At 40.7% G+C, this 27,642-nt stretch overlaps 3 protein-coding genes across 3 annotated transcripts in view; 2 read left to right on the top strand and 1 right to left on the bottom strand.

Moving 5' to 3' along the window:
• The first annotated feature begins 173 nt into the window (after nucleotides 1–173).
• On the top strand, nucleotides 174–3,004 carry emc7b (ER membrane protein complex subunit 7b). The gene is made up of 5 exons (XM_018682551.2): nucleotides 174–545; nucleotides 1,272–1,391; nucleotides 1,503–1,641; nucleotides 2,032–2,112; nucleotides 2,370–3,004. Exons 1-5 carry the CDS (start codon nucleotides 313–315, stop codon nucleotides 2,517–2,519), a joined length of 723 nt encoding a protein of 240 aa, XP_018538067.1. The 5' UTR covers nucleotides 174–312; the 3' UTR covers nucleotides 2,520–3,004.
• chrm5b (cholinergic receptor, muscarinic 5b) lies at nucleotides 2,645–21,360 on the bottom strand. The gene is made up of 2 exons (XM_018682546.2): nucleotides 19,698–21,360; nucleotides 2,645–8,816 (listed from the first exon to the last, which is right to left on the bottom strand). Exon 2 carries the CDS (start codon nucleotides 8,739–8,741, stop codon nucleotides 7,215–7,217), a length of 1,527 nt encoding a protein of 508 aa, XP_018538062.1. The 5' UTR covers nucleotides 8,742–8,816; nucleotides 19,698–21,360; the 3' UTR covers nucleotides 2,645–7,214.
• aven (apoptosis, caspase activation inhibitor) overlaps nucleotides 9,226–27,642 on the top strand; it is a 32,473-nt gene continuing 14,056 nt past the window's right edge. The window contains exons 1-2 of the mRNA XM_018682547.2: nucleotides 9,226–9,486; nucleotides 10,765–10,936. Of these exons, the coding sequence (XP_018538063.1) occupies nucleotides 9,277–9,486; nucleotides 10,765–10,936 (382 nt within the window). The 5' untranslated portion in view covers nucleotides 9,226–9,276. The remainder of the gene's footprint in view (nucleotides 9,487–10,764; nucleotides 10,937–27,642) is intronic.

Raw genomic sequence — 27,642 nt, 5'->3', positions numbered from 1 at the left:
CGTTTATATAGAATAATATTTCTAAAAAAAAACAACAAAATCATAACATTTGCAATAAAATTAAAATTATGTTGTTTACATTGAAAATAAAGTATGTAAAGTAGGACTTTTTGTTCAACAGTCCAACAGTTCAACAGTCGTCAAGTGTTATTGTTCGTTTGTACAATAAAGTTTTTTTTTTTTTGAAGTGACGTCGTTTTCCGCAGAGACAGCTGATGCGCCCAGTCCTCCGCTCCTTCTCCAAACTGCCCTCGAATACATGTTGACGCACGTATAGTTAGACCGACTTTTGATTTAGTAAAGATAGACAATATGTTGCACAGCGAGAGGATATCACTGTTGTGGGTTTTCGTGCAGGCTGCGGTCGTCGTGGCGTGGTGTTTCACTGACATGGAAACGGGGCCTGGCGCAGGTGTATCGACACAGCCGAACGGCGATCGCTTCAAAATCGAGGGAAGAGCGATAGTTCCGGGAGTGAAAACACAAGACTGGGTCTCCACGGCCAGAGTCCTTGTGGAAGGTGAAGAATACGTGGGGTTTTTGAGGTAAGAAACGGCCAACGGTTACATCTGCTAACTAGCTAGCCTGTTAACGAGGCTAGGTAGCATTAGCCTAGCCAGCTAGCCTAAACGGCTGCTGCCGTTGGCAGATGGCAGGTCCTGACTGTCCTAGCTAATTCACAGCTTAATAATAGTGGCTGTAATTCATGCCATCTGTTACAACGGCACGGCTGTTTCTTCATTACCGACCTGCCACTGAATTTAGCTTTTAATTCCACAATAAACGCAGGCCTCTTCGCTCGTGGTGTATCCAAAACAAACCTCGACTACAGGGAACATGACTGTTGTTGCTGCTAAACAATCTCTGATGTAGAGATACTGTGTAGAGGTACAGTCAGATTCATACTACCTGAATCATATATGGCGTAAAGTTCAAAGTTATCACCCAATGATGGAAATTGTTTGATTTTATCTGGCAAATACACAACGGCCATTCAAAATACTTAAAACAAAAACAGGAAGAGGAACAAACAAGCTGTACTTTAGATGTCAGATAATTGGGTACACCTCAGACTTCAGAAACACTGGATCCTAAACCTCTTTTTACTCTATTCAGTACCCTGTCCAAACTTGTTAGGGTTGGTCATCTTTTCTGTGGAAGTGCTTTAATATTTTACCCAGGTAAAAACAAAATGTGCAGCCGTACATGAGCACTGACAGGTCTGGAAAATAAAATATTGTAAATAATCTTGTTGCATTGTCTTGTTACAGAACTGATGGAAGTTTTGCAGTGAATGACGTCCCGTCAGGATCTTACGTTGTGGAAGTTGTCACCCCAACCTTTAGATTTGAACCAGTGCGTGTTGATATCACATCCAAGGGCAAAATGAGGTAAGATCTGTGTTTTCAGAGGCCAAAAACAGCACATGCACATGTTTCATGTTGAGTCAGCCTTGTATATTCTTCAGTGTGCTGTCAATTTAACCACATGTCATTTCACAGGGCACGTCTTGTGAACTACATCAAGACTTCAGAAGTAATTCGTCAGCCGTATCCTCTCCAGATCAGGGCTAGCGGCGCTCACAGCTATTTCATGAAGAGGGAGACCTGGGGCTGGACAGACTTCCTTATGAACCCAATGGTAAAAACACTGATGGAGTAATATAAAGATCATATTTCCAATGCTCTATATATTGTGTGTATGTGCACAACCTCTCTTTGAGTTTTTTCTGTCATGCCATCTAACAAATAACCAAACACCACTATAATTTAATGAGCCAAGGTATTTGATGTGAAATGTAATATTCAGTCTAACTATGCTGTTACACACTGGCAAAGAAGAGTATGCAAAAACTTTTTTTTTTCCTAAAAGGAAGTCAAGAATCATTCATATGTAATTAATTGAGTAGTTTGCTGTTGAGTATAGTTTTCCTTCACTTCAGAATCCAGACTGTATAGATGCTAATGTTAAAGATGAACTAACTACTTCTGATTCTCTTGGTTAAATGTAATGTGCTTGTTGTTCATGCAGGTTATGATGATGGTTCTGCCTCTGCTCATCATTGTTTTGCTGCCCAAAGTGGTCAACACCAATGACCCAGAGATGAGAAAGGTAAAGAATCCTTAAAAGCCCAAAGTGTTACTTATAAATATGGTTTGTACGTTGAGTTCATCATGCAGCTTTGCATCTTTGAATTGCATTCAATCCATTCTGATGAGTTCAAGAAGGGTTTATCAAGAGGCACTAGATAGCACAAGTTCCTTTGAACTTCATGACACCCTGTCCTTGTCTTATGTTGAAGTGTGAACAAGCTGTGAGATAGATTTTTAAAAACTGGTGATGATTTTGTTTCACTGCTGTCTTTACAGGAAATGGAGCAGTCCATGAACATGCTGAACCCCAACCCTGAGCTTCCAGACGTCTCTGAGCTCATGACCAAGCTCTTCTCTGGCTCCAAGGGCTCCAGTAAGGCAGGTGGCAGCAGCAAGGGCACCAGGCCGGCTGCCAAGAGGAGGTAGTACTACACTGTACACCTGTCTCCTCAGTCTGCCTAAAGAAGCACGAGTTATGCTGTGGAAGCAAGATTTTTAAGTGTCATTTTTTCTCTCCGGGTCTATTGTACAGTTTTCTTTATTAATAGATGTTTTGAGCACATCATGATTTCTATTATGCTATTGGAAACTGAGCAAAAATAAGATTTTTTTTCATACTGCACTGATAGAAATTTCTTAAACTCTGCAAAAGCTGTAATTCTTCATTTGCTCTATACTTTGTACAAGTGGCTCTACTACCCATCAGTCTTTTCTGTGCTAACCCTCTGGTGTGCATTTTTTCCACTGCTGCTAATTCCACTACCTGAAAGAGAACATATATACATACTCAGAGATTTTCTTGTTTTTTGGACTTCAGTAATACGACTGTGAATGAAGATTAATTGAATTTTAAGACTGATAAATTCTTATTTAAAAGCTTAGATAAATAAATTGCAATGGTTATATAACAACATTTGTTTTTATTTCATCTTATTTGTTTGAAAGTGAGCACATGGCCTTCTCATTTTTTGAATTATTGTGTGGCATACCGCATGGCCAGAATTCATATACTGTACATAGTATGTGCCTAAGTTGTATAAATTAAAATGATAATTACTGGCAGGTCAAAGAGTGATAGAGCTGTGTGGTTGCTTTCAAGATCTCTTAGAGTGTAACTGGCTTTACTTTTAATAAAGCAGACAGTAAAGTCCATATTAAAGTCACAATAACATGTGTCTGTGATAAATGTCCTGAATCACTGCTGGTTGCTGACAGACCTAGGGTTGCAGAGAGGTGGAAGGTTTCTGGTAAATTTCTGGAACCTTTTTGAAGAAGTTCTCCATGGGGAGTTAAACTGGGAAATTTTTGAAATATTTAATATCAACTGGAATAGGAATTAATGGGAAATTGTGGGAATTAACTGGAAATTTGGGGTAATTTATACAAACTGTATCATATATAAACATTTTCCTTAGTCATAAGCAGACATGGGTGCAAACTGAGGTACATTTTTAAAATGACATTTTTGGCTTTAAGCGATTCTTTAACTGAATAACAAGAAAAACAGTGTTGAATAAAATAAACATATGCAAAAAACAAAAAAGTCCCATTCTAAATGTAAAATGAAAGCATCTGCATTAAATCTGGTTGTTTTAACCAAGATAATGCTGTAAGATTTTTTTTTTTAAACTAAACTGCAATTTGGCAAATTTTCCAGTTTATTCCTGTTAATTCCCGTTAACTCCCATGGAAAGTTTCCAACTATGAAAATTCCTGAAATGTTGCAACTCTAGATAGAAAATATAAAATAATGAATGACTGATCATCATTATAACTCAATATCCACTGGCTAGCTTTCTTTTCCAGAGCTTTCGGCCACGTTACATTTTCTTTACCAGCTGTGTGTTTGCTCAGTTGTCATGGAGATGGATCTGTTTTCTTCCCAGCTCAGGTACTGAGTTACTGTTAATGCTGCTATATCGCAACACCCCTTAATACCAACATTCACAGCTCATTCATGAGTTTTTAATGGTGCAGGCCTGTGGCTCAGAGGAATATCATCAGTTCATTGTTGGTTTTGGTCTTTTCATGGGATTTGTTGACAATAAGAAAATACATGATGTCACCAGGCTTTATCCTTTAATAATGGAGTTGCATCAGATTGTTGTAATGCAAAATGGCTGCACTAACATGGAGTCTTGGGACCAAAGACACCTCTGATGTCCTCTGGGAAGTCTCAAGCTCTGTCCTCTACTTAGCAACAATCATCATGCTGTCTCCGTGTTATCCATGGCACGTTAGTTTAACTAGTCAACCGTTGGAGCGGGTGATCACTTGCTCAAAAGTACAAACCAAACCAGATCAGATTCAACATATTTGATGTTGACGAACGTATAATTCTGCCTTTGAAATTTGTATTCCACTGTTCATATCAGTACACAGACTCACTTTCACAAAAACTGCACGGACAATGAGCACAGATTCATTCACAAAGTACTTTTGCCTCTGAGCAGAACAAAAGGCACAGAGTTCAGGGAGATAACATTTGACATTACATCTTAAACAACATAAAAGTGCAGTAATTTACAACAGCATCACTCATCCATCAGAGAGACGTGGTGGTAGTCAGGCTGCAAATACCATTTTTTCTTTCTTTTTTTCACAATAATATGAATATTGACAGGAATAGAGTGTGTGAGCCATAAACAACCTCACATGTCATATTACCACTGTGAAACTAATGCAGTAGATGCACAGAAATGTACAGGTTAGCCCTTGATCACAAGATCAAATGTTGATAGCAAGAGCCAGAAAACAGAAGAAAAAACATTCACTAAACACTGATATATATATATTTATACTAAGTAATTTACATTTACAGTGTGTGAATAGAAACAGTGATATGTGTTCTTTATACTCTAAATGATTTTCAATGTGTAAGCCTACATTAAGTTCTTTATATACAGTGCAAGTGAGCATTAGAGTAAAGGAGAATTAGATGAGGTTTAAAGGACAGGTTCAGACATTTTCCTCACATGCTCATACAATATGTGCATTAAAAGTATGTTGTTACTCATCCCTGTGATGATTCTTGCTGGCCACATTCACTCCTGTGTAAGAGTTAAGGGACAAAATCAACAGTCCTTGCTCTGTGCAAAAATGCAGTTTGAAGTTGCATTTTGTTTTGGGTTCCTAAAAATTGTCCTGTGAGAGCCAGCTGGCTTAAATGTTTTGTATGGTCAAAGCTAGAAGGGTTATTTTGAGAGAATGGACACCTACGTCCCCTCCTTGTTTTAAAAAGGAGCTCAATGATGTGGTTTCCTGTCTTTATTTGGAACAAGTTAGGTGTTCTACATCTGACTCCTACTGTAAATGTGTTAAGAAGAGGGGTGCCTTTATTGATTTTATCAGGAGGCAAATGGTCGACTGCAGCTAAGAGGTGGATGTTGATGTACAGTGTGTGCCCCTCTTGTGTGTGGCTTATTGTAAAGTTTATTTGAACTGCACTACTTTTAAATCATATTTGCAGATTGTGACAGCATACAGACAACTCCAGCCTGTATGGATGTTTCCATCATGGCGGCTGTGGACTTTGGATAGGCCTCAACAGCCAAAACAAGTGAGTGTGTTGCAAAGTTATGTCTTTTTGATGGCAAATTCCCTCTTTGAGTTACTATCCTTAAACTACTCAATGACAAAACATCCTGAAATGTACAACAAAGATGTCAAGTTGTTGAATGTATATGACTGAGCTTATATAACAACATGTAGCAGAAATGTGTATATTAGGAAAGTGCTAGCACAGATGTGAAGAGGTTTTTGAAGGATGTAACTGATTACCTCTCATCTGTGTGTGGGATTTTTGTTGTTTTTTTATAATGAACATTTTATTGAAGATTTTAACAAGTTAACAAAGACAGACACAGATCATTTCGCTAACTAGGAGACCTATCAGAAATAAACACACACATACAGATCACTCAGAAAACAGCTTGAGAATGTGAGGAAAAAGCAAACATCAATACAGCTGTGCTTCTGGCAGTAAAATAGTGGCAGTAAAAAAGAATGGTTACAACAAAGAAGACGGAGCTTCTGAAAGTATTTACCCCCTTTGGAAACTTATTTTATGACTGTAATAAACTGAAATCACTTTGTAGAAATCTGTTCTCACATTGACATTAAAGGGTGTATTTCCATTGATTCTTTTTATATGGACTGAATGAAGCAAGCCGCTTATACCCTCATGGTAAACAAAGTGAATCGTGGATATGCATTAAGACATAATTAGAAACGAGAAAGAACAAAGGACAAATACAATATATAGGAAGCAGGGTATGGACGTTTTTCCTTGCCAAGCTCTAACCCCTGTATTTCTGTTATTGTATATACTGTGTGTGTTTAATGCTTAGATATATTGATGTTAAGTTCTGTTGTACATATCATGGTGTGTCACTTACTGTCTGCAGAAATCATAAAAATAGACGCCTCATTAACTTTGGCTTATTTTTAAAATGCATTGTTGCAGAGAACAAGGACTGAAGGTCTGATCTCTTACACTGGAGTCATGTTAGGGAAGGGGTCTCTGCATGGTCAGAGTGGAGAGGAGTGATCACAGCAACCAGTAACTCTTTTAATGCAGAGAATGTATAGGCATGCAAGTATTGTACTGAAAGAGAACTCTAAGGATTTGGCGTTGAATTATTTTTAAATTGTTGGACTCAGAATGAGCAATTGAAAAAAAAGGATCAAAATCAATACAGCAGAACCAAAGATATCTCTTATTTTATTTTTAAACTTGTAGTCTTCAGATCCAATCAACACTGACTCATGGGACATCACCTGAGGCAGTTTATCAGACTTCACTCTTCACTCACATAAACGTAAACGTACTTTGTCGATGGATTTCCCCTTCAAAAAATAGACTTGATATAATCTGAACCTGTCCTTTGACCTTTAACCTTTGTAAGAATGGGTAGCCACCTTCACTGGGTTTCTATTCTGTAATAATCTGGAGCAGCAGTTTAAAGTGCTGCATCGGGCTCAGCACATTTACCACCAACATGTACTTTAACACTAAAATCACATGCAGCGCTTCATGCTGAAGATGACCACTGACTACAGTATATATATCAAGAAAATCCACCTGTCGGCAAAAGTCTGCTCTGATATTTCAGAACCACGTCAAGTCATTTTATTGTTGACGTTTGGGTTTTGTCCACACCAGTACAGCTTGTCCTCCCCTCTCCTCCTCCTCCTCCACTGGCAGAGCAGCAGCATGCGGAAGGTCTTCTGGAAGGTCTTGTTGCAGAGGGCGTAGCACATGGGGTTGATGGTGCTGTTGACGTAGCACAGCCAGTAGCCCAGGTGCCAGAGGGACGTGGGGATGCACTCGGTGCAGAAGGTGGAGATGAGCACCATGATGTTGTACGGCGTCCACGTGAGGATGAAAGCCAGAAGGATGGCACTGAGAGTCTGCGCCGCCTTCTTCTCCTTCACCAGCACCATCCTCTTCCTCTTGGTGATCTGGTTCTTCAGGACGGGGTCCATGGGTTTGGAGGTGGTGGAGGAGGAGGAGGGGGATGGGTTTTTGGCAGGCTGCTCCGCCTCAGACGGGCAGGGTGCTGCAGGTGCAGGATTGCCGTTTTTACCCTTCGAGCCAGGTTTGAACTTATAAGAGATGCACTTTTTGCTGCTCTTCTTTTGAGGAGTGGAAAAATACCGGTCTTCTGTGTAGTCAGTCACCTGCCCGTTCTTATTACTTTGTCCACTGCTTTGCTCTTTGAAAGATCCCTGTGGGGTTTCTATTGAAACGTGATGCTCCTCCTCCTCAGACGAGGTGTAGCTGTTAAAGGAAGTGATCTGGTCTGTTTTCACCCACACCTCGTCTGACCTGGTGGTCGTCTTTGTGACGTTACTTTGGTTAGATGAGGACCAGGAGGCCTGACTCCGGTCTCTCCTCTCTCTGGTGAAATGAAAGCAGGAGTGAATTATAGTTTTCTGTGGTGTAGTCCCCTCTGGAACATTTTCTGTTGCGAGCCCTTGCAGCTCTGCCAGATCTTTGGTCCGTTTCTGCGTCTCCTTGTAGATCCTGCAGTACAGGATGGTCATAACAGAGACTGGGATGTAGAAAGCAGCGATGGCTGTTCCAAATGTGATCACAGGCTCAGTTAAAAACTGGATCTGGCACTGATCCAGAGGCACTTCTCTCTTTCCTACGAAGTACTGCCAGCACAGAATGGGTGGTGCCCACAGGACAAAAGACACCAGCCATGCTAGGCCTATCATGATGGCAGCTCTCCTTGGAGTCCTCTTTGCCCTGTAGGTCAGCGGCCTCGTGATGGAGAAGTACCTGTCAAAGCTGATGACGAGTAAGTTCATAACAGAGGCATTACTGGCTACGTAATCCACTGCAAGCCAGAGATCACATGCTAGGTTCCCCAAGGACCAGTAACCCATCAGTATATAAGTGGTGTACAAGTTCATGGACAGCACTCCTATGATGAGGTCGGCGAATGCTAAACTCAGCAGGTAGTAGTTGTTTACAGTCTTCAGCTGGCTGTTCACTTTGAAAGACAGCATCACCAGCACGTTACCAACCACAGTTATCAAGCTGACAATGGCCGACACTGTGGCGATGGTTATAACCTCCCAAAGGCTGTGAGGGGCAGCGTGGACATGTGATGTGTTGCCAAAAGTGGTGTTATTCATGGTGCTGTCTGTGCTGTTGGTGTCAGGTTAGTTTGAAGTGCCCCTCTGTGGCTCCATGTAGAATGAGCTGTTTTCCTGAAATGACAAGAAAAACAGTAACACGACTTTTTTTTTCCTCCAATAGAAATAGTTGGTAACTTATTTGTATCAGCTTGTGTTACCACAGAAACCACAGCAATTATACTGAAATTTTAAATGCAACTGTCTTGTAGAGCCACATCAACTCATATAATTATGAACTGTTGAAAACCAGTGATACATTTTTATTTAAAATATTTTATTTTTTTATTTCTACTCCAGGTGTAATGTGAATTTATATTTTGTTCAATATTGGTTGTTTTTTTTTTAAGTTTTGTTCTTGTTTTTCATCAAAATAATGACCTAAAATATGGACAATGAAATCTCAAACGTAAAACTGATCGTTAGACCCGGAACCACTCTATTGCCATTTTATCGTAGGACATCATTCAATGTTGCACCCCGTCCACAATATTACAGTGTCACATTCTAAACTGTCCGGCCACAGTAGACAGTAATGGAGGGTAGACCGAGCAGAGGCAGAGGAGGCAGTTGGAAAAGAGGTGGCCGGGGTGGACATGACAGTGACAGCTTTAGCGGTGAACACCGGGGCAGAGGCCGAGGAGGCCACCACCGTGGCCGGGGCAAAAGAGACCACCACCGCGGGCGTGGACGCGGGGGAAGCGCCCATGGATCGGAATTCCGTTACCAGATGAGAGAGCATGGGGTTTGTATTGTATTTATCCCGCCCTGCCAAACTGCATTGAAAACATAGTGAATAGCAGTAGTTCTCCTCGCTGCGGAAACGCACACATTCTGGGAAGATGATTTAAAACTAAGCCGTAATTCCTCTTTACTTCGGCCTAATTAGCTTTGATTCAGCGCAGCTGTCACCCGGTGGTGCTGCTAATTTGCACCAAAATACTCTGCAGAGAGTGCAGAGGTTTGGTACAGGGCGCTGTGAAAACCTTCAGATAGTCATATTTTGTTTTAAATAAAGGTATGCTTCGTGGACAATCTGAAAACTAACTTTCGGCTGAGTAAAACAGTTACAAAATGGGCATTATGTCATCATGGTTACATACACACCTCTCCACTGTACATGCATTACGCACACAATGATCCTCTGTCATCATGTGTAGAGTTAAATTGAACAAAATGAAACCTTAATGGAGTGTCATCACTGTGATCAAGCACATGAAATGTCTCCCACAGCACTTTAACGTTGTCATTGGACATTCTGGGCCTTGGATATGACACTAGAGGGTTCAGCTTAATTTCCATTGAGGTGTTCAGTCAATTGATGCTCCTGCCATGGTAACTACAGAATTAGAGGGGAAACAATAGGGGCTCTGTGATTGCAATCATAAAAATCTCCTTTGGTTCATAGGAGCTCCTTGATTGCAATCATAAAAATCTCCTTTGGTGCATCTGTACCTACCATGTGGTCGTTGATGATATTGTTGGAGGAAAAAAAAAGCACCGTAGTGTTTCGACATGGCACCAGAAAAAGCCACAGCTTTATCAGTCTGACACATCTCACGTTTCCATGACAACATTATTGAAAGGTTTTTTTTGTCCAGCTATGTGACAAAACAGGAAGAAATCTGTGACTCAGACAAATTTAATGAGTCTGGTTTTGGCACAGACGTCTGTTCTTTGTCATACAGTGGGCCATGCCTTTTACCTTGACCCTTTTGTTAGACTTAGATACCAATCATGAGTAACAGCTATGTTTTAATGACCACTTTACAAAATGCTCTTTGAATTGGACTCTGTGGAGCACCGTCAGTGGAAATGTTATTTTTGTCATGGGTAAGTCTGAGTCATAGTGCAAAGCATGTAGTTTAGGCTTTTTGAAATGAGTAAAAAAATGAAAAGTCCAAATTGGACATTGGATGGGATTTTGCTTGCAACCTGAAACGACTACAGAATGACCAGTATGAATTTAATATAACTTGAGTTGCGTGTTGGTCATTGTTCGTCTCCCCATGTTGTCCTCTAGGATCAAGATGAAGGAAACAACTTTGAGGAGGAAGATGACAGGAGGGAGGTTTTCTCCAGGAGGAAACTGGAGTCAAACTGGGATCGTTACAAAGAGTCGGAGAGACCGGAGCCTGATGATGACATGCCGACTCAGAGAGGAACTGATTACCACGTCCTGCTGGAGTCAGCAGGTAAGATGTGGGCCCTGAAAAGCTGGGCCAGAGTTTGTGTTTGGTTTGCCAATTTCAACTTGTAGTGCTCAGTCGTCTCTCTCAAGGAGTCAGGTGTTTGAGCTTTCCAAAACAATTTAATATTCCTGTAATGCTGACTTTTCTGGGCTTAGATTTGTGTACATGAAGGTGGAGGCATCCTGGTAGGACTTTGACAAATAATTCAGTTGAGGATTGAATTTTTGGACTTCAGTCAGTTTCTGGGATAGTGGCACAGTAAGCACGACAGAGATAAAGCCAATTTTCCTTAAAAGCTTAAATGAAAACTGGATTTTTTGTTTAACCAGAAACATCGCCATATATCACTACCAGACTCCATTGACAAAAACAGTAATTTTACTGAGCAGAACATGAGAGCTGCTGGAATACCACTGCTGCAGTCTGTTTTTTGTGTTATTGTGTGACTTTCAGTGATGGAATAAATAATCAGATCCTTTACTGAAGTAAAAATACTACACAATGGCACTTATAATGGCAATCCAAGCCTGTCAGTGGCAAAAACACAAGCATTTTAGATTCAAAGATTTTTGTTCTTATCAATCATTTACACCCAAAAACATGGGAAAATAAGGCCTAGGTTAACAAATACAATACAGTAACAAATTCTTAGTGTGTTTTTCCCATTTTCTATCACTGAACTAAATGAGCTGTGTATAGCAAGTGTATATGTTTTTGTGTTGACGTTTAATTTGTGTGTAGCCTCAGTGAAAATACACCCTGTGTCAAATACTCTGCTGAGTCTGATTGTGTTTCTGAAGTTGTCTCTGTATCCTAATTAGTTAAAAGGAAATGTCTGTCGTCTTAAGGGACTTTAATTGCTCTGTATGGACACTGCTGTCAGATGGCTGCATGGAAGATACTTGTTTGTCTTTGTTTGCTTATTTCAGCCTCAGTGGCCAGTGTTTGGCCCCCTGGGTTCTCCACAGTTTCACCCCCCACCCCCTCCCCTGTGTCTGTTGATATTTTTTTCCCAAAGGAGCACGAGTAAGAGAGCTCAGTGTGTCTTATTAGAGGAGAGCTTGAGACTTCTTCAAATGCAGGACTGAGTCTCAGGAAACAGCCCTGATGTTGGACTGTCACACTTCGCTCCTGCCTCAAGTTGAGTTAAATAAGGCAGAGGGTTAGTCCCCAAATCTGTCAACTGTGCTGTGTGTGCTGCCAGAATCTTTAAATATGACAGTTAGGGAAGCAGTCTGATTTTAGCAGCTCCCACGTGTGCAGTAATTTAGCCAAAGTAACTGGTGTGTGTGTTTAAACAGCTATAGCCATTGGCTCTCCAGAAGTTGCTAAGGAGTAACTCCTCTCTAGATTTTAGGAGGTGGTGAAACATAGTTTCACTGGCCTCTGTGGGCTGAAACCTATAAACAAGTCCAGGTTGTAGGCGGAAGTAAACAAGCCGCCATCACTGAGGCGGCATCTCACTTGTTAACCAGCACAGTAACACTGTAATGTGTGGAAGCTCTTAAGTGCTCATGCCAGTAAATCTATCGAGGAGGCTGCATAGAGCCTGTTAGCTGGATTATAACATGAAAAATGTAAACCTTTGATCAAACTTCAGTCCTGTTTTAATTAACAGACAGCTCAGTGTCCTCTGAGCTGTGCTGGTGTCACCTAAGCTGACAATAAACTTCAACTTCCACAAGCTCGTGCTCCATGAAATCAGTTTGACTTTCATAAATCTCCACTAAATCCTCATGTTCACTCTCCGAGCGGCATGCTGACAAAGGACAGACCAGGGACCAATAAAGACAGAGCGGTCCGCTACACGGGGCAGATGGTGATCCGCCTCCCCACTTATCTCTTCCCAGCTCTGAGCTCTTATGTTTTCCTGGCCGACGTTCTACTTTACTGAACTACTTTAGAAACCATCTAAAATAGTTCAGTTTCAGTGAGCAGCTTCTCTTGTGTGATTTTTAACAACATCTCAAGTTGCCAGCAGACTGAGTGTACTGAGAAATAAACCTCAGCGAACGCTGCGATCATGACCTCAAACTTCCCTCTGCGCTCAGACTTTCATGGTATATTTCGCTCTGGTTTTAATGGACTTTATTTGTGTCATCTATTTCTATGCACAGAGGCATCATGCACCCCTTGTGGTTTGGAAGTTAAGAATTTAAGGCTGTCTTCTGTATTTATGCCACTCTCCGGCTGGATTTTGCACCGTGTCTGTCAACTTCGACGGAGGTGACGTACTCCTCCCCAAAAACTATGAGATGCCGGGGCTCGGGAGATGCCGCACGAAGGAGGTGTTACATGGTCTGTGGAGAAGTGTGATTGGTGGGTTTAGGCTGCTTGTGTTTTCTTCTGATGCCGTCAGAGATTACTGATTCTGAATCTGATTCTGACACCTCGAGGAATGATGGAACACCTCGATATAGGAAGCACAAATCTCGCTTCGCTTTGTTTCCCTGTCACCCAGGTCTCCTCTCATCATGACTGAGTAGGTTTCATAACCTAACTGCTGCAGGTAGTAGAGCACTTCACTGTATCAACAGTCTACACCAAACAGCTTTGGTGTGGACATCTAAAAAGATAATCTAGTATCATTGGGATTTTAAAAACCAACAGGATGTGATTAAGATGCCATTACACCAACACACTGGCCTTGCAATGAACAAAAGTCAATCTGTAATGCTGAGAGTGAGTTTCCCTTTTTACAGCAGAGGCATACAAATGAACTGAAAAGCATTTAAAAAAAGATTTTACTTTCGATTCACATTTTAGGTATTTATTTTCAATCCAATTTTGTTTTGGTAAATTAGTTCTTTTAAAGGCCTGTCGCAGGAATTTATGTTTGAGAAAACAGTTTAATTCACTCTAACAACATTACAGTTTCTATCATGAAGGTAAAACTAGCTAAAGCATCGTCTATTAGCAACTTATGCCTGAAAAATTGGTTTAATTATCAGCCTTAAATTAAAATCTGCATTCATCGAGCCATGAGTTATGCATTGCTGATGGATGTGAGGAGTAAAGGGGCCATATTTGGACCAAAACTCAAATTCGACATGCTATTAAATACCGGCTATATGAATTTATGAAGCCCTTTTTAACTCAGGATGAGTGTTTTTCGAGCAGTAAACTGTGTTTGTATGATTGTTTTTTTCTCACGCCATTAGAGAGTTAGAGAGTGCTGAAGCGCCGTGTTGTCTCTCCTGTTCTCTTGTAGTGTAAATGCCAAAGGTGCTCTTGTGAGTTGTTTGACTCCTATCTCTCGTCTCTGTGTTTTGCCCACATTGTCAGATTAGTCATGCCGCACAGCAAGAGGCTGCCGCTCTCCAGAGGATACTTAATTGTACGTGGGAGGCGATGCTTTCAAGAGTCGTTTTTCTGGCCAATTAAGGTAGCCATGAAATGAGGAATTTGCCACAGAAACCTCCCTTTTCCTCTTGTTGAAAGTTGTTACAGAATACTTCTTATTGTGGAGCTTATGTCACCATCACTTTTTGTATCCAAGGTGTTGAAGTATTCTGCTTGTTTTATTGGCAAGATTGATCAGAAGTACGCACGGATGTTATGTATTTCAGGACCAAAACGGCCCTCAGCAGTGTTTCTCAACCTTTTGTATCTTGCAATTCTTATGAGATTTAAAATCCCAGAGCAGAGAGGTCAGGAGCAGAGCTGTACCTGCAGTGTGGTGGAGGTGGCAGGCGTGAGCTGAGCTGATTTTTACAGCGTTTCAATCAAACGGACACAATGTTTTTCCAATGCCACACAGCAGCATGTCTGATACTCTGAACTACAAGGATGCTGCCTGTCATAACAGCACACTTCATCTGATAATGTTGCCATCCAGTGATTTCAGAGCTGAGCACATGTGAACAGCCCAAAACAAAACTGTGTAAATATATATCTGAGTGGGTGGTGATTGTTTTTGTCTGACCTGACATTTAGGGGCAGAAAGCCTGAAAGCTTTGCAAAACAGACACTGTGCACCTTTTGAAAGAAGATATATAGAGCTGAAAAAATCAAATACTTGATTGAAAATGAATCTGTAACTGTTTTTACCCAGGTAAGCCAAAATGAGAAAAGTCCACTTGTTCCAGCCTCTGTTTTAGGTGATAATAAACCAAATATTTTTACATTTTGGACTCAAATAAGGGACTAAAATATGTCATCTTACACATTTATCACTGTTTTCTGACCATTTATAGACAAAATAATTATCAATCAATTGAGAAACCAGTGATTGAAGTTAGAATAATAAGAATAATCATTAGATACAGCACTGAGATCTTCCTACTAAACATTAAATTCATAAGCAACACTTCACCCTTGCTCAGTTTAGTGCATGCTGCGGTTCTGTCACACTAACGTTAATTGGTCTGATATGACCAGTAGCTTATGGCGGCTGATAATAGCTTGTATTAGCAGCTTTTGCAGTCTAACTGACATTACTGAGTCAGTGTGTGACTAATGTACTTGTTCTGCTACTGTTACACTATATTTGGGCAGTTAACATGACAGTGTTCTCACTTGTGCTATTTGGCAGAAGTTAACTGAGTTTGGCTATAAATAATATGACAAACACAGATTCCCACATTGGTTTTTACACTGTGGTAAATTTCTGTAAATAAATGAGACAGCTTCAGTCTTTAATGTTACACTTTACATTGTGTGTTAATTGGGTCAGATTTGTGTTGGGCTGTTTTACAGGGAATTACTTTATAGCAAAGCAGGTTGAGTGTGTCGTCCTTCTAGGAGGAAAAAAACAAGAGCTAAAGCTTTGAGTTTCTGACAGTGACAGAGGGTGGAAGGAAGCCTGACAGGATATACTGCTGCATCACTAGCTCTTCTTTCTGCTCAGGAGAGTGGAAATACCCCTTTCAACACCTTTAACACAGCACCTTTTTTTCAGCTATTAAAATGTAAAAACGAAGTGGAAAATAAAATGACTCTTCGGTAACTACCAGTCTACCGTGACAGAGAGAAACACCTCTAACAAAGCTCCCTTTTCTGACTTGTTAAAGCTCCTTTTGCTTCACATCTTCGAGTGCCAGTTCTAACAGATGGAGAGATGCAGTGATTGTTTTAATAAAATGGTTTCATTGCAGGCCAGGTTACTGAGGCTTCAAATACCAGTTTTATAAATATAGTTCCCAATGAGGCACAATCCACAGCTGTCAAGCTGTTGTAAAACACGGTCTCAAACAGTCAGTGGAGGTCTTCATGTGGTTTGTTAGTACGCGACTGAAGAAGTGAAGGGAGGAGCACCTGTAACCAGAGCTGCTATTCATCTGAAATCGTTATTTCATCTTCATCTCGATCAGAAATGTGATCACATGATGTGAAATATGAATACATTTATCATATAGTCTAAACAGCATTCTTCAAAGTGCTCAGAAAACATTGGAGAGAACATTTACATTTACATAACACCTTGGCAAACCTTATCTTACAGATGAAAATAATGTAATATGAACAAAATCTTCAGGACAACTACTAAACAGACCATTAGGTGAGATTGTTTTGTCAAGATTTGAAATGATACCAATCAAAATTTGGGTTAAGATTTTAACAATTGAAATCTGTTGAGGGACTTGAACCAAAGGGGGGTGGATTGATTCAGCAGTATATAACATAATTTAAATGAGTCTCACCTTTACCAGCTGCCACATTAAAGTGATTCTAACACATTAGATATGATCCAGTCATATAATATTGGCCAATTCTGTATAATGAGTACTTTTACTTCTGGTACTTTAAGTGTATGTTGATGCTAATGCTGTACTTTTACCTCTGACAGAGTATTTCCACACTGTAATGTGCTGGTTTTACTTATATAAAACATCTGAGTGCTTCCTCCACCACTGGCACTGTAATAGTGCTACAGTCCATATGTCCCATACTTTTCATTTATACATTAACTGAGGCTTCCCTGTGCAGAACCTGGCACTGTTGTTTATATAACCTCCATTTGTAAAACTTCACATTGTTTATATTTCATTTTGACTTTTTCTTCTGTTTAATGTATCTATATGAGTCTGCTGCTGCAGTGACTCAGCCTCCCCACAGACTGTTACAGGTTCATCCTATCTTTGCATGTATGTAAGTAAATGTGCAAAACTTACATCTAAATGGGAAATTTAACCCCAAGATTAACATAGGCTTTGTAGCTTATCAGTGAATTCAGTCTATTTAGATATGTATAATTGAATCGCTGGGACATACAGTGGCTGACTTTCTGTTTGCAAAAGCCCTATTGAAAGCTCTACTGTACTCGGTGTGATCAGGAAAGATGGAGCCTGACAGGGAAATTATGTAAACAGACTGTTTGATTTGAATTGAAGGTCGTGTTGATTTCTGTTGTTTTGTGGCCTCATGGACAGCTATTATGTAGCCACACCGCTTGTCCAAACATCCCAAGTGCTTTTAGCATTCATGTGTTTTGATTGACCCTGATTACACGTACTATTACATTCAATGCTAAGACTCACTGTGTCTGGAGGAAGCAAGGACGCAGCAGACCTTTTTTATAACTGTGGCTTCCAGGCTAAGGCTACTTTTCAAGCGTGAAACCTTGGCGCTTTTGATACTCAAAATATTTCAAGAACCAGTTAATTTGAAACTGCTTTTGCGCGTAAAGGTTTCTCATCACCTTGAGAATTTCAGTAGTCGCAAACCAGGGAGGAATCTTTGGTGAAAGGTGTATTGATTGAATTAAAACGCACCAAGTTGCCTTCGAGCCTGAAGGAATGAATTGCTGTCGACTGTTTTGTAACCCAGAGGCGATTTTATTTTGTCAGGTCTCGTCTCAGTCCTCACATTGTTGGGGGTTGATTGTGCTGTTGCTAGGGATAATGCGCACATGGTGCAATTCCCTTGTTCTGAGAGTGTGTCAGTGTGCCTGTAAGACTGAAGGGGGGTGAGGGTGGGGGGTTGATGGGCAGTTATTTACATCCCAACATGGTCATCTATCTGTACACATTAACACAGGGATCAATCCTCCTCCCCCGCAGCCGTAGTTTGCCAAGGCTGCTAATGGGCACCTATCAAGCCTCAATCATAATGAGACAAAAGGAAATCACATTAGAGCCTCAGTGATTCGGCTAACTAGATTGACAAACACAAGGACGTTTTCCTAACTGAGACGAATAGTCCCAATCATGCCATTAATTTGTATGTTCCTGTGTTGTTATGGATACTTGATTAGCCACGTAGACTGGAGGAGACTGGCGTCAAAGCAGAGGAATGAGGCAGGTCATGTACCGTCCGGTCGGCAGGAATAGGAAACAAAGCATCGCAGGTGCTTGGTTTGTTTCCCTTTGCGATTGCTGATGTGCGATTAAGCCAGTGGGGGATGGCGCGAGGCTAAATAAAGCAGCAGGTGGATCACAGACACTTCACTGAAATCATCCCACAGAACAGTCTACCCACTTTCATCCTTATATACCTGTGCCATTGTTTGACTGTCTGTATGTAGGTTCAGCTTAGGGCTGTAGTTATTTTCATCATCAGTTAAACTGCAGATGAACTTTTCTGTTAATTAAGTTGATAAAATGTCAGAAAATATTCAAAAGATGGACCTCATGTTTCCCAGTTTTAATTCTTGTTTTCTCAGACTTAAAGTCCAAAACCCCAAAATATTCAATTTACAGATGGAAAAAGAGAAAAGCAGCAAATCCTCACATTAGAGAAGCTGGAACTAATGAATATTTGACATTTTTCACTTGAAAAATGACCTAAAGCAGTTTCTTGATTATCAAAATTATAGCTGCAGCCACCAGATTTGACCATTATTGATTATTTTTTTCTGTTCAGCGATTAATTGATTTTTTCCAGAGCTCAGGCTAAAACCTTCGTATTGACTTGTTGTGTCCAATTTACAGTCTAAATCCCAATTATATCCAGTTGACTATAGAGCTCCAACAACTCTTTGAATAATCAATTGAACCAATATTAGTTGGCAACTATACTGGTAATTGATTAACCAAAAATACCAAACATTTGATGGTTCCATGTCTTCAAATGGCTTTTTCTGCTCTTACATTGAAGTAAACTGAATATTTTGGTTTTTGACAAACAAAGCAAGACATTTGATGACGTGATCTTGTTGATTTATAGGATAATTGGCAAATGAATCGCTAATGAAAATAATTGTTAGTTGCCGCAGTTTAAAGAAGCTGGAACAAGTGAATTTTTGGTGTTTTTTACTCAAAATCTTTGCTGATTAATTAATTACAGTCAGCTAATTGTGTAGTTTCACCTCTAGTTCAATTTAAAACTTGTTTGGATGAAGCTCCTGGTGTTTATACCTGTGTGTTGGGATGCCAGTCATGTGACTTGTCATCCCCACGATTTTTTAACGATACCTTTAAATCAAATCATCTTAACTCCTTGCATCTTCCACCATTTCCTGAGTAAGAAAATAAACACACACAACCATAGTGAAACATATTCAAGATTCAGGTTCAGTTTGATAGCCTTGGTTGGGTGTGAAAAGCCACTATTTTAGATCCACGCTGTACAAAATGTGCTATAAAGTTCAGAGTCTGAATTATAAAAGCTCTGGTGACAACTGATGATCCACAGCACTTGTTCCATGATTCATTAATATAATAACTCTGCTCGGCTGCATTTACAATTCAGTAATCAAAATTTTATAATGCTAGAATTTATAATATGACTTTACTGAACAGTAAGTAGGGTCAGTTGACAGCTGCTCCCGTGAACTGTTTAATTTCCTGCCATAGTATCTGCATCAAACAGAATACATACTCACCCTGTATGGCTCTGATAAAACACGATCCTCCAGCACTAAATGGGCGATTGGCCAGGTCTTTGATTCGTTGTTTTTCCTTTACTCCTTCTTCAGTCTGGCAGACTTCTGTCAGTTTCTTCTCCCTGTGTCTTTCTCAGCTTTGTGCGTCTTCCCTCTCGCTCTCTCTCACAGCTTCACACCTTCCCTCTCTCCGCTCTGTCTTCCCCTCCCCTGCTCCCTCTCGCTGACTTTTTCCCTCTGCGCTCCTCTCTCCAACGAGGTGAAAAACACACTTGTCAAATACAGGTAGGTCATCACACCGTGTCTCATCCTCACCAGTTGCTAAGTACGCGGCACTTTGTTGCAAACAAGTTTTTCAGCATCGTCGTGTGGCTGTGAGCTGTGGCTCCAGTCCAGTCCAGTCTTCTTTCTGAGACAAGATGGTAAAGGCAACAGCTGTTCAGTGTCAGTGTCCATGTGACAGAGCAGCTTAGGTGCCTCGATGGAGCTGTTCAGACCTTTTTCACAGAAGGGTGAATTACTGGAAACGGCTCCTCGTCCTCCTCAGTGATAATCAAGTGATGATCTCGTCAGAGCTTTTCCTTTTTCACGGACGGCAGCGACGTGAGCTCAGTGTCTTCTGACAAATCAAAGAAGGCAGCAAAAGTTGCAGTTTCTCACTTTGTCTGCAAAGTTTGAGCAACTCCACTGGCAGGGAAAGCGAAGTAAAGCAGCTTTGATCCTCAAGGCTGCACAGGCTGAATGACTTTTTGTCTCCTACCGGGCTCTTGCTGCGGATGAAAAGGCTGCTCGGATGCACGCTGCGCTAACATCCTCACCAACACGCGGATTCAACCGTGAGCCACTATTAGGAGAAATTCCCACATGGCCGGAAGCCTCATTCTGTATCGGAGCACTGAGCAACATGTAAGAGGAGGAGGCAGAGGTGAGGAGGTGGAAGAGGTGGAAGAGTAGGATGAAGCAGAGAGGGAAAGAGGGGGGTGGTGGTGGTGGTGGGGTGGAGCCAGAGGAGGAGCCGATGTGGGTGTCAGCAGCAGTTCAGAAGGAGCCGAGTGTTTGCCTTTGCTTTGCTTACAGCTGTATGTCTTCATCAGAGAGGAAGTGCATTCATACAACTCCTGGCTCCTCAAACAGCCTCACATGTCCCACTTCACAATGATCTGGTTGGTTAATCCCCGTCACGTCCGACCGTGCACCCTCTTTTAAAAAAAACAGAAAAAGAAAAAAGCAGGGCGAGCGACTGTCGTGATTGGCAGAGTTTTTAAACCGCTTTCAGTTTGCCAGGCAATCTCAGCTCCCTCTGTCTGCCATGCTTTTCAGTGTGTTTCTTTTGCTGTGACCTTCCCTGCACAGATAAGCTTGTTGCTGTAGTTGCAAGTATAGAGGGGGGCTAACAGAAATTATTTTTGTTTCTTTCATGAGGAGCTGGCTTTGTGAGCTGAGATGTAATTTCTTTCAATGGAGAGCTTAGAGGAAGGACGTGTATTAAGAGGATATGCATAGTTTGTTATAGCTTTTTGTATCTGCAGGTCTTCAAAAGGCTTGAATTTTCTCAACAAAAAAAGACCTTGACCATGGGGTGTTATAAAAAGTCTTAAAGCCTTAAACTTTTTCTTTACCTGCCGCAGACAGGGATGTCAGATATAAAACATTTTTAGATTTAATTGACGGCCATGAGGGAGACATTTTTAAACAATATTGTGATTGTTGCAGCAGTAGAGTGTGTTCCTGACACTAGTTCAGTTCTGTTTAGTTTCAGTCAGAACCATCAGACCTGTAGCTGTTTCCATCTTTTCAGGAGGCAAAATTACTTCTGTGTCTTCATCCTCCCCAGAGTGTCGTGGCATTAGTAAGGAGCTGTGAGTATGAATATCAGTGTGAGAGTGAGGAGGATCATGTAAATGATCAATAACAAGATTTGATCTACTATTGATGAGAGGCTAGTCAAGGATAATAACCCTTTAAAGCCTCCAGAAAATTCTGATCATGCTTCAAACCAATAATTTTTACTGTTTGTTGTGTTTGGTTAAGAGCACCTTTTAGTCTCTCGTTGATTAAAGCAGAGCAAACATATTCAGACAGGATGTGATTTGGCAGCGTTAGAAGTCTCAACACTTTAAAAAGCTCATCTGTTTCCTGCTCGTTGCTGTATTCAGGAGCAGCTGCTCATATCAATAAGCAGTGTCCACTCCAGTGGAGAGGAGCCTGGTGACTGCTGTTGACGCAATGAGACTAACACATTGTCACATGTTGTTGACTTGTAAAGACGTGAAGCTTCGTACAGGTGAGCAGCAATGACGAAGACGTTAATTTGTGAAGTTATTTATAAACGTTACTACCAGTCATCTGCAGAGCAATATTTAGAGCAGGTGTCATCATATTTTCTTTATACTTTAGCTTTAAGGTGATGACCAGATGGAGCTTGTGCTGTTTCTACAAGTTTCTGACGCTGGTGGCGATTGATCAGAGTGACACTGGTGTTGAAATAAGGATTACTAATCTTTTGTTCAGCAACATGCATCTAGCAAAGCCATTTCCACTGCTTACCTTCAGCTCACTGTGACCTCCTCTCTCCATCACAGTGAATGAAACAACTTAGGTGAAGTCGAGGCTGTAGAAGTTACAATATCTCTCAAACTTAACTAAAACCAAGGACAGATGAAGATGGCAGGGTTGCAGCAGAAACTTGCGTGGAAGCCTGGTATTTATTTATTTAATCAACCTGTGTACAACTGTACTGAATTGTGATGATACTGGGCTTATACTGTTGATTGTAATGTGTGAAAATACAAATGTGCGGCAACTAATGCAGACAGACTCAACTGGTTTGCCACAACAAGCTGATAAAGATTTTTCACTTGACACTATGGAGGGAATCTTCAAACAAGGCAGATATGCTGGTTTGTGTTTCACCAACTTTGTCTCATTTATATACTGTATTAATAATTCTAATTAAATTACAATGTGAGCATCAGTCTTAATTTATTTTTCTCTATTTCAGTCTCTCCAAACACTATAGTAGAAATACCTATCTCTTACAGTGTAATTAGTGTATAATGGAACAGTATGCATACATAAAATCAGTGTTTTCACCTCAATAAAGGTATTAGCCTTGGTAATTGTTGCCACTTTACATGGTTATCATATTGGAAGATTTGGTGACCCATTGCTCATCGTCTTCCGGCTCCAGCAGCCTCCAGGAGGACACATTGAAGCCTCCACCATTTGTCTGTCTCCCTCAGAAAACACATCTTGCTTGAGCATCCTGAAGGAACCACAGCTGTTTCATCCTCACTTTGTGATTGAACCGGCTGAGTAGACCGGGTGCTGCACGTTTCTTTGAAGCAGTTTTTCTTTCATGTGAATATGTCACGCATGTTCCCGGAGACCACTAAGCCACAGGCTAGCTATTGATTATTAGAAGAATGCAATACAAAGGATATGAGGAATTTCAAATGTGTCCCGCAGGGAGTTCATATAATGAGGCGCACAGATATACGGCGATCGCTCGATTTCCCATAGATTGGGCACATCACGGGCTTCCACCTACACAGTTGGCCCCTTTGACTGCAGCGCTGTTACACGGTGCTCTTAGCCATCACTGTGAATGGAGGTTCCTGTAGGCTTAAGTGATTGATTGGATAACAACACGAACAGTGTTTATTGATGTGGCATGAAGAACAAATACTCAGTTTCTGAAAACAGAGTGGATTTATTTTCCAAGTGGAGCCATTTGTATTTTTATCATTCAAAAGAGAGAAAGGGAAAAAAAGTGAGTTTGTTATTGTGATGTGAGATACCCCCTCCCCATCTCTCTGATGGAGGTAACAGAAGTCAGCAAAATTGTCCACGATGCAGCAGGTTGCCAGGATTCACCCTGAGATGCTGGAGGCTTTCAATAATTTTGCGCACTCCTCAACTTCCTGCCCGTATGCCAAGGCTAGACAGTCAGTGATGAGCACAGTGGGATATAGGGTCATATGATTGGATGATAATTTCGCCTGTCAACAATTGGTTGGGTTTTTTGGGGTGATTTGTTTTGCTTATTTAATGGTCTGCCTCATTGAGAATTCAACTCGGTAAATAATTGACCTATAAAGCAGTGTGTGCTAATAGAAACTGGCAGTTGGAATTGAGCCACAGGTTTTTCACAAAACAGGGAAGTAACTAAATGACAATTAAGCTGTTCGATTGGTGTTAAGAAGCAACATTGATTCATATGTTATATTTTAGAACCAAAAAACCAAAAACTGTATGTGCAGTTGTGCAACCTGATGATTTAATAACATATGTTATCCTGCCTGTTTGTTCGTTTAGAAGCTGCAAACCTTCATCTGGTGCCATTGGGCTCTTTTAAAAAAAAATGGTGTCAGACAGCTGTTCAGTCAGTTCTGTCTTTATTTGCGCAAATTTATTGGCAATTGGCTCGTTGTTGGACCAACGATGGCACAGTTGGAAAATGTTAATATCTTGTCCAACCCTACTGGGACCTGACCATTCCAAATTGAGAGAAACAGGTGGTATATTCAGTGAAATCCAGGTCACTTTAAAGCTCAAATTATTGATACTGTGAGTGATCATTGATTTTTGTCCACATGCGATATATAATTGTGTCAATGCTACGCTGTCAAATAACCTCTAAAACCCCAAAGCTCAGCCAATTATTTGAAAACAGCGTGGTTTAGAAAGAAAAACCATATTAGTCATTTAATAGTGTGATTCTCTGCCTCAATTAAAGATAATTGCTTTGTGTGCTTCACACCTCCCACACCGTGTTGCTTGCCTTGTGGTAAATAACAGTAGCAGTGCTGATAATAAAAGAACATAACGCATTTCCACCCCAACATGTAGCTTCCAGAAGTGTTTGATTGTCATCTTCCTTCCGCCTGAACGTTTTTTGCACCCAGTGTCAACCAAGGCCGCTCATTAGCTGAGAATAACCAAACGTAACAGTGCCATCAGTCAAATGGTATTGAAACAAATAACCAAACAGTGAGCTCCCAATTCTCTGTAAACAGGCACTGTACATTAAAGACCAAGTTGACCCTTGCTTCAAATAACATTTGGATGTGCTATAACAGCTTTATCCCACTTCTGTAATATTCCCTCCAGTGTAGCTAATACATCAAACAGTAGTTTATAATAATAATCAATAGCATTTGATAGACAGATTGTTTTTTGTTATGGTGGAGCCTTGAACTTGGGTCAGATTTGAGAGTATCTCTCGTTCGTCCCAGGTCCCTAAGAGCCTGCCTTTAAATATGAATGTGACCTCAGTCTGCAAATGGGAGGAAGAAGATGAACGAGTCCAACTGAAACGCAGGCAAAATTGACTGTGGGGCATTTGTGCCTCACAGCGTCTTTGTCTAGACCCTCTTGTGGTAAAATGTCCTCCAATGGAAAGAGGTAGCCACTTAGATTTATTTAGCTGCTCTTGTTTTTATTGTCTGGGTTGTCATTTACCATACACTACTACTATATATTGCTGTTTACTTGGTCATTTATTCATTGACCCAGACTTTTTGACCTCTCTGTGGCTGCTGAGTGTCTGTGAGTGCGATGTGGGTGTGTAGATAGTAGATAAAGTTGTCAATAGCTCATGAATACACTGATGCATCTAATGCTTCACTGAATCAAAATGAAACGGTTCTTCACACCAGGGTTGAATAGATTTGAAACTCTCAATTGACATCTTCTTGGTGTGGTCTTCAAATGGCATCCATCGGTTAGAGACGTCAATATCACACAGGTGCAGCATATGTGTCTCCGGTTCTTGTTAATATGAGGATGTGTCAGTAAAATATTGCCTCCCTGCAGGCTTATTGACTCAAGCTGTTGATTTTCATGATGCAGACTCTCTGCATGTGTAATTCAAGAGAAGCTGGATCTCCTCCAAGTTGTTGACCAACCGTCATTTTCTGTGATTGCAGCATTTCAGTCGAACAGTTTGGGCCATCTGTGCACAGTTTTGTATTCTGTTGTATTCTGGTCTATTGGCCAATGATACTCGCTGTTATTAGCTTATCATTGATTTATACGTATATATATCAACCCCAAGTTAAAACAGTGCATGGGAATGCCTTGATGGGATTGTGTTTCTTTTGGTACCTGTGAGACAATATGATACAATCCAGATAGTCCGGCTGGCGAATACTTCATCAGGACTAGCTCATGCGTTGTGTTGTCTGACGACTTCAGAAGTCAAAAGTGTACTTGTTGTGAATGGTCACACTCAAGGGCGGGGTGAAAAGCTGGAGACTTGATACTGTTTTAAAACAGGGACACATTCCAAAGCTATTGGACAATCTGATGAGCATTTCTGATGGCTCACACTGTCTGCTTTACAGAACCATAAGTTTGAAAGCTTGTCCGACTCTGCACAGTCATGTTGCAAAGTCATCTACCTTATTTTATACACCGTGATTTCCAGATGGTGTTTTGCACTGCAGTCCTGCAAAAGCTGAGCCAGATTGTTTGCTGGAAGCCTGCATGTTCTGCCAGATCTGTCTGTGTTCATACCCCCGGTACATCGACGGAGCTGTCTTATTCAGCTAAATGGGGAGATTTTTGTATTAGTATTGCACTAACTTAGAAACTGCGTGTTGCCACCAGAGAGCACTGGCAATTTTTGTAACTGTTCTGTGCCGAACATGTTTTATGAACAAATATAAAGCAATCTTTAAAAAAATTCTGTTCTGTTTGATGTTATTAAGTAAATTATATCTTTTAAATTCTTAAATATCTGTGTCTAAAAAATCCAGTATAGTGTGGTTGTAGTTGTTTTATCAAAGTTTGTATCGACACAATTAGTCTAACACAGTTTAAGAAATCAGAAAATAATTTCAAGTCATTGTTGAAGCAGATTTATGAGAGGAATTTTAGGTTTGAGCCTAAAAATGTGAGGATGTGCTGATTTTTTCCCTGTTTTAAACTCATTGTAAATTCAGTATCTATAGGTTTTAGATTGTTGTTTGTGCTATTTTAATACATTAGTATGTGAGATCTGGGAATTTATGATTTAAGCAACAGATTGATTGATCGTGAAAAAAACAGGACACACCAGAAGGCTTGGACACGGCATTTGCTCACTGACTATAAGCAGCAGCCTCGCCGGTAGAAATAACTCTTATTCACAGTCTTTGTGTAGCCACAGTGAATGATCCTGGATATGTCTTGTAAGTGTGTCTTTATAGAGTGCAGGTGGCGGTGTGTGTTTTGTGTCCATATCATGATTCAGTCAGACAGTTATGAGTGTCTTCTGATGAATTTACCACGAGAACAGAGGAACTTGGGATTTCTGGAGTGAATTTATCAAACAGGGTGGCTGGTCTGGATATCTTGTTTGGATTTTAGTGCTGCGGTGTCTGTCACATTTCATCCGCTAGAAGTGTTCAAAGGATTGAAACGTTCATGCATTCTGGCAGTTAGTTTGGTGCTTATTTAAGGCGATCCACAGGTCTTTATTTAGCTGCCTGTGGGTGCATTGTTCTTATCTTCCGGTGGCCTTTGAGTGCCTCCTTGTAAAAAGAGAGGAACACTGGTAATGCTTTGCCTGTGAGAAACAATCTGCGTACTTCAGAAATTCACATTTTCCCAACAATTTGGTGAATAAATTGCACGAGTTTATCAGTTAGTTATCTCAGTAAAGTGGCTAAACATCTAAAATATTCTGTATGTTCCTGGTGCATAGGCTGCATTTTTAACACCGTAGCTGTTTACTCATCTACTCAGCTAACCCTTAATAGCTGAGGCTCTTTGCATCATTTTAATGAGAGACTCAGATGTCCCGGCACTCGCAGACTGATGCTCATGTCAGCCACAGGGACCTGTACTAGGAGGGATGCATGTGAGGCTAAAGCACAATCTCATTCTCACCTGATTAGCCAGCTGTTTAGCCTCCCTGTTGCCTCTTTGTTCTTGCTAGAGCTAGAGAGAATGGAGACAG

Source organism: Lates calcarifer, linkage group LG7_1, assembly GCF_001640805.2.
Source record: "Lates calcarifer isolate ASB-BC8 linkage group LG7_1, TLL_Latcal_v3, whole genome shotgun sequence".
Taxonomy (NCBI): domain Eukaryota; kingdom Metazoa; phylum Chordata; class Actinopteri; family Centropomidae; genus Lates; species Lates calcarifer.
This window is presented reverse-complemented; position numbering and strand designations above follow the sequence as displayed.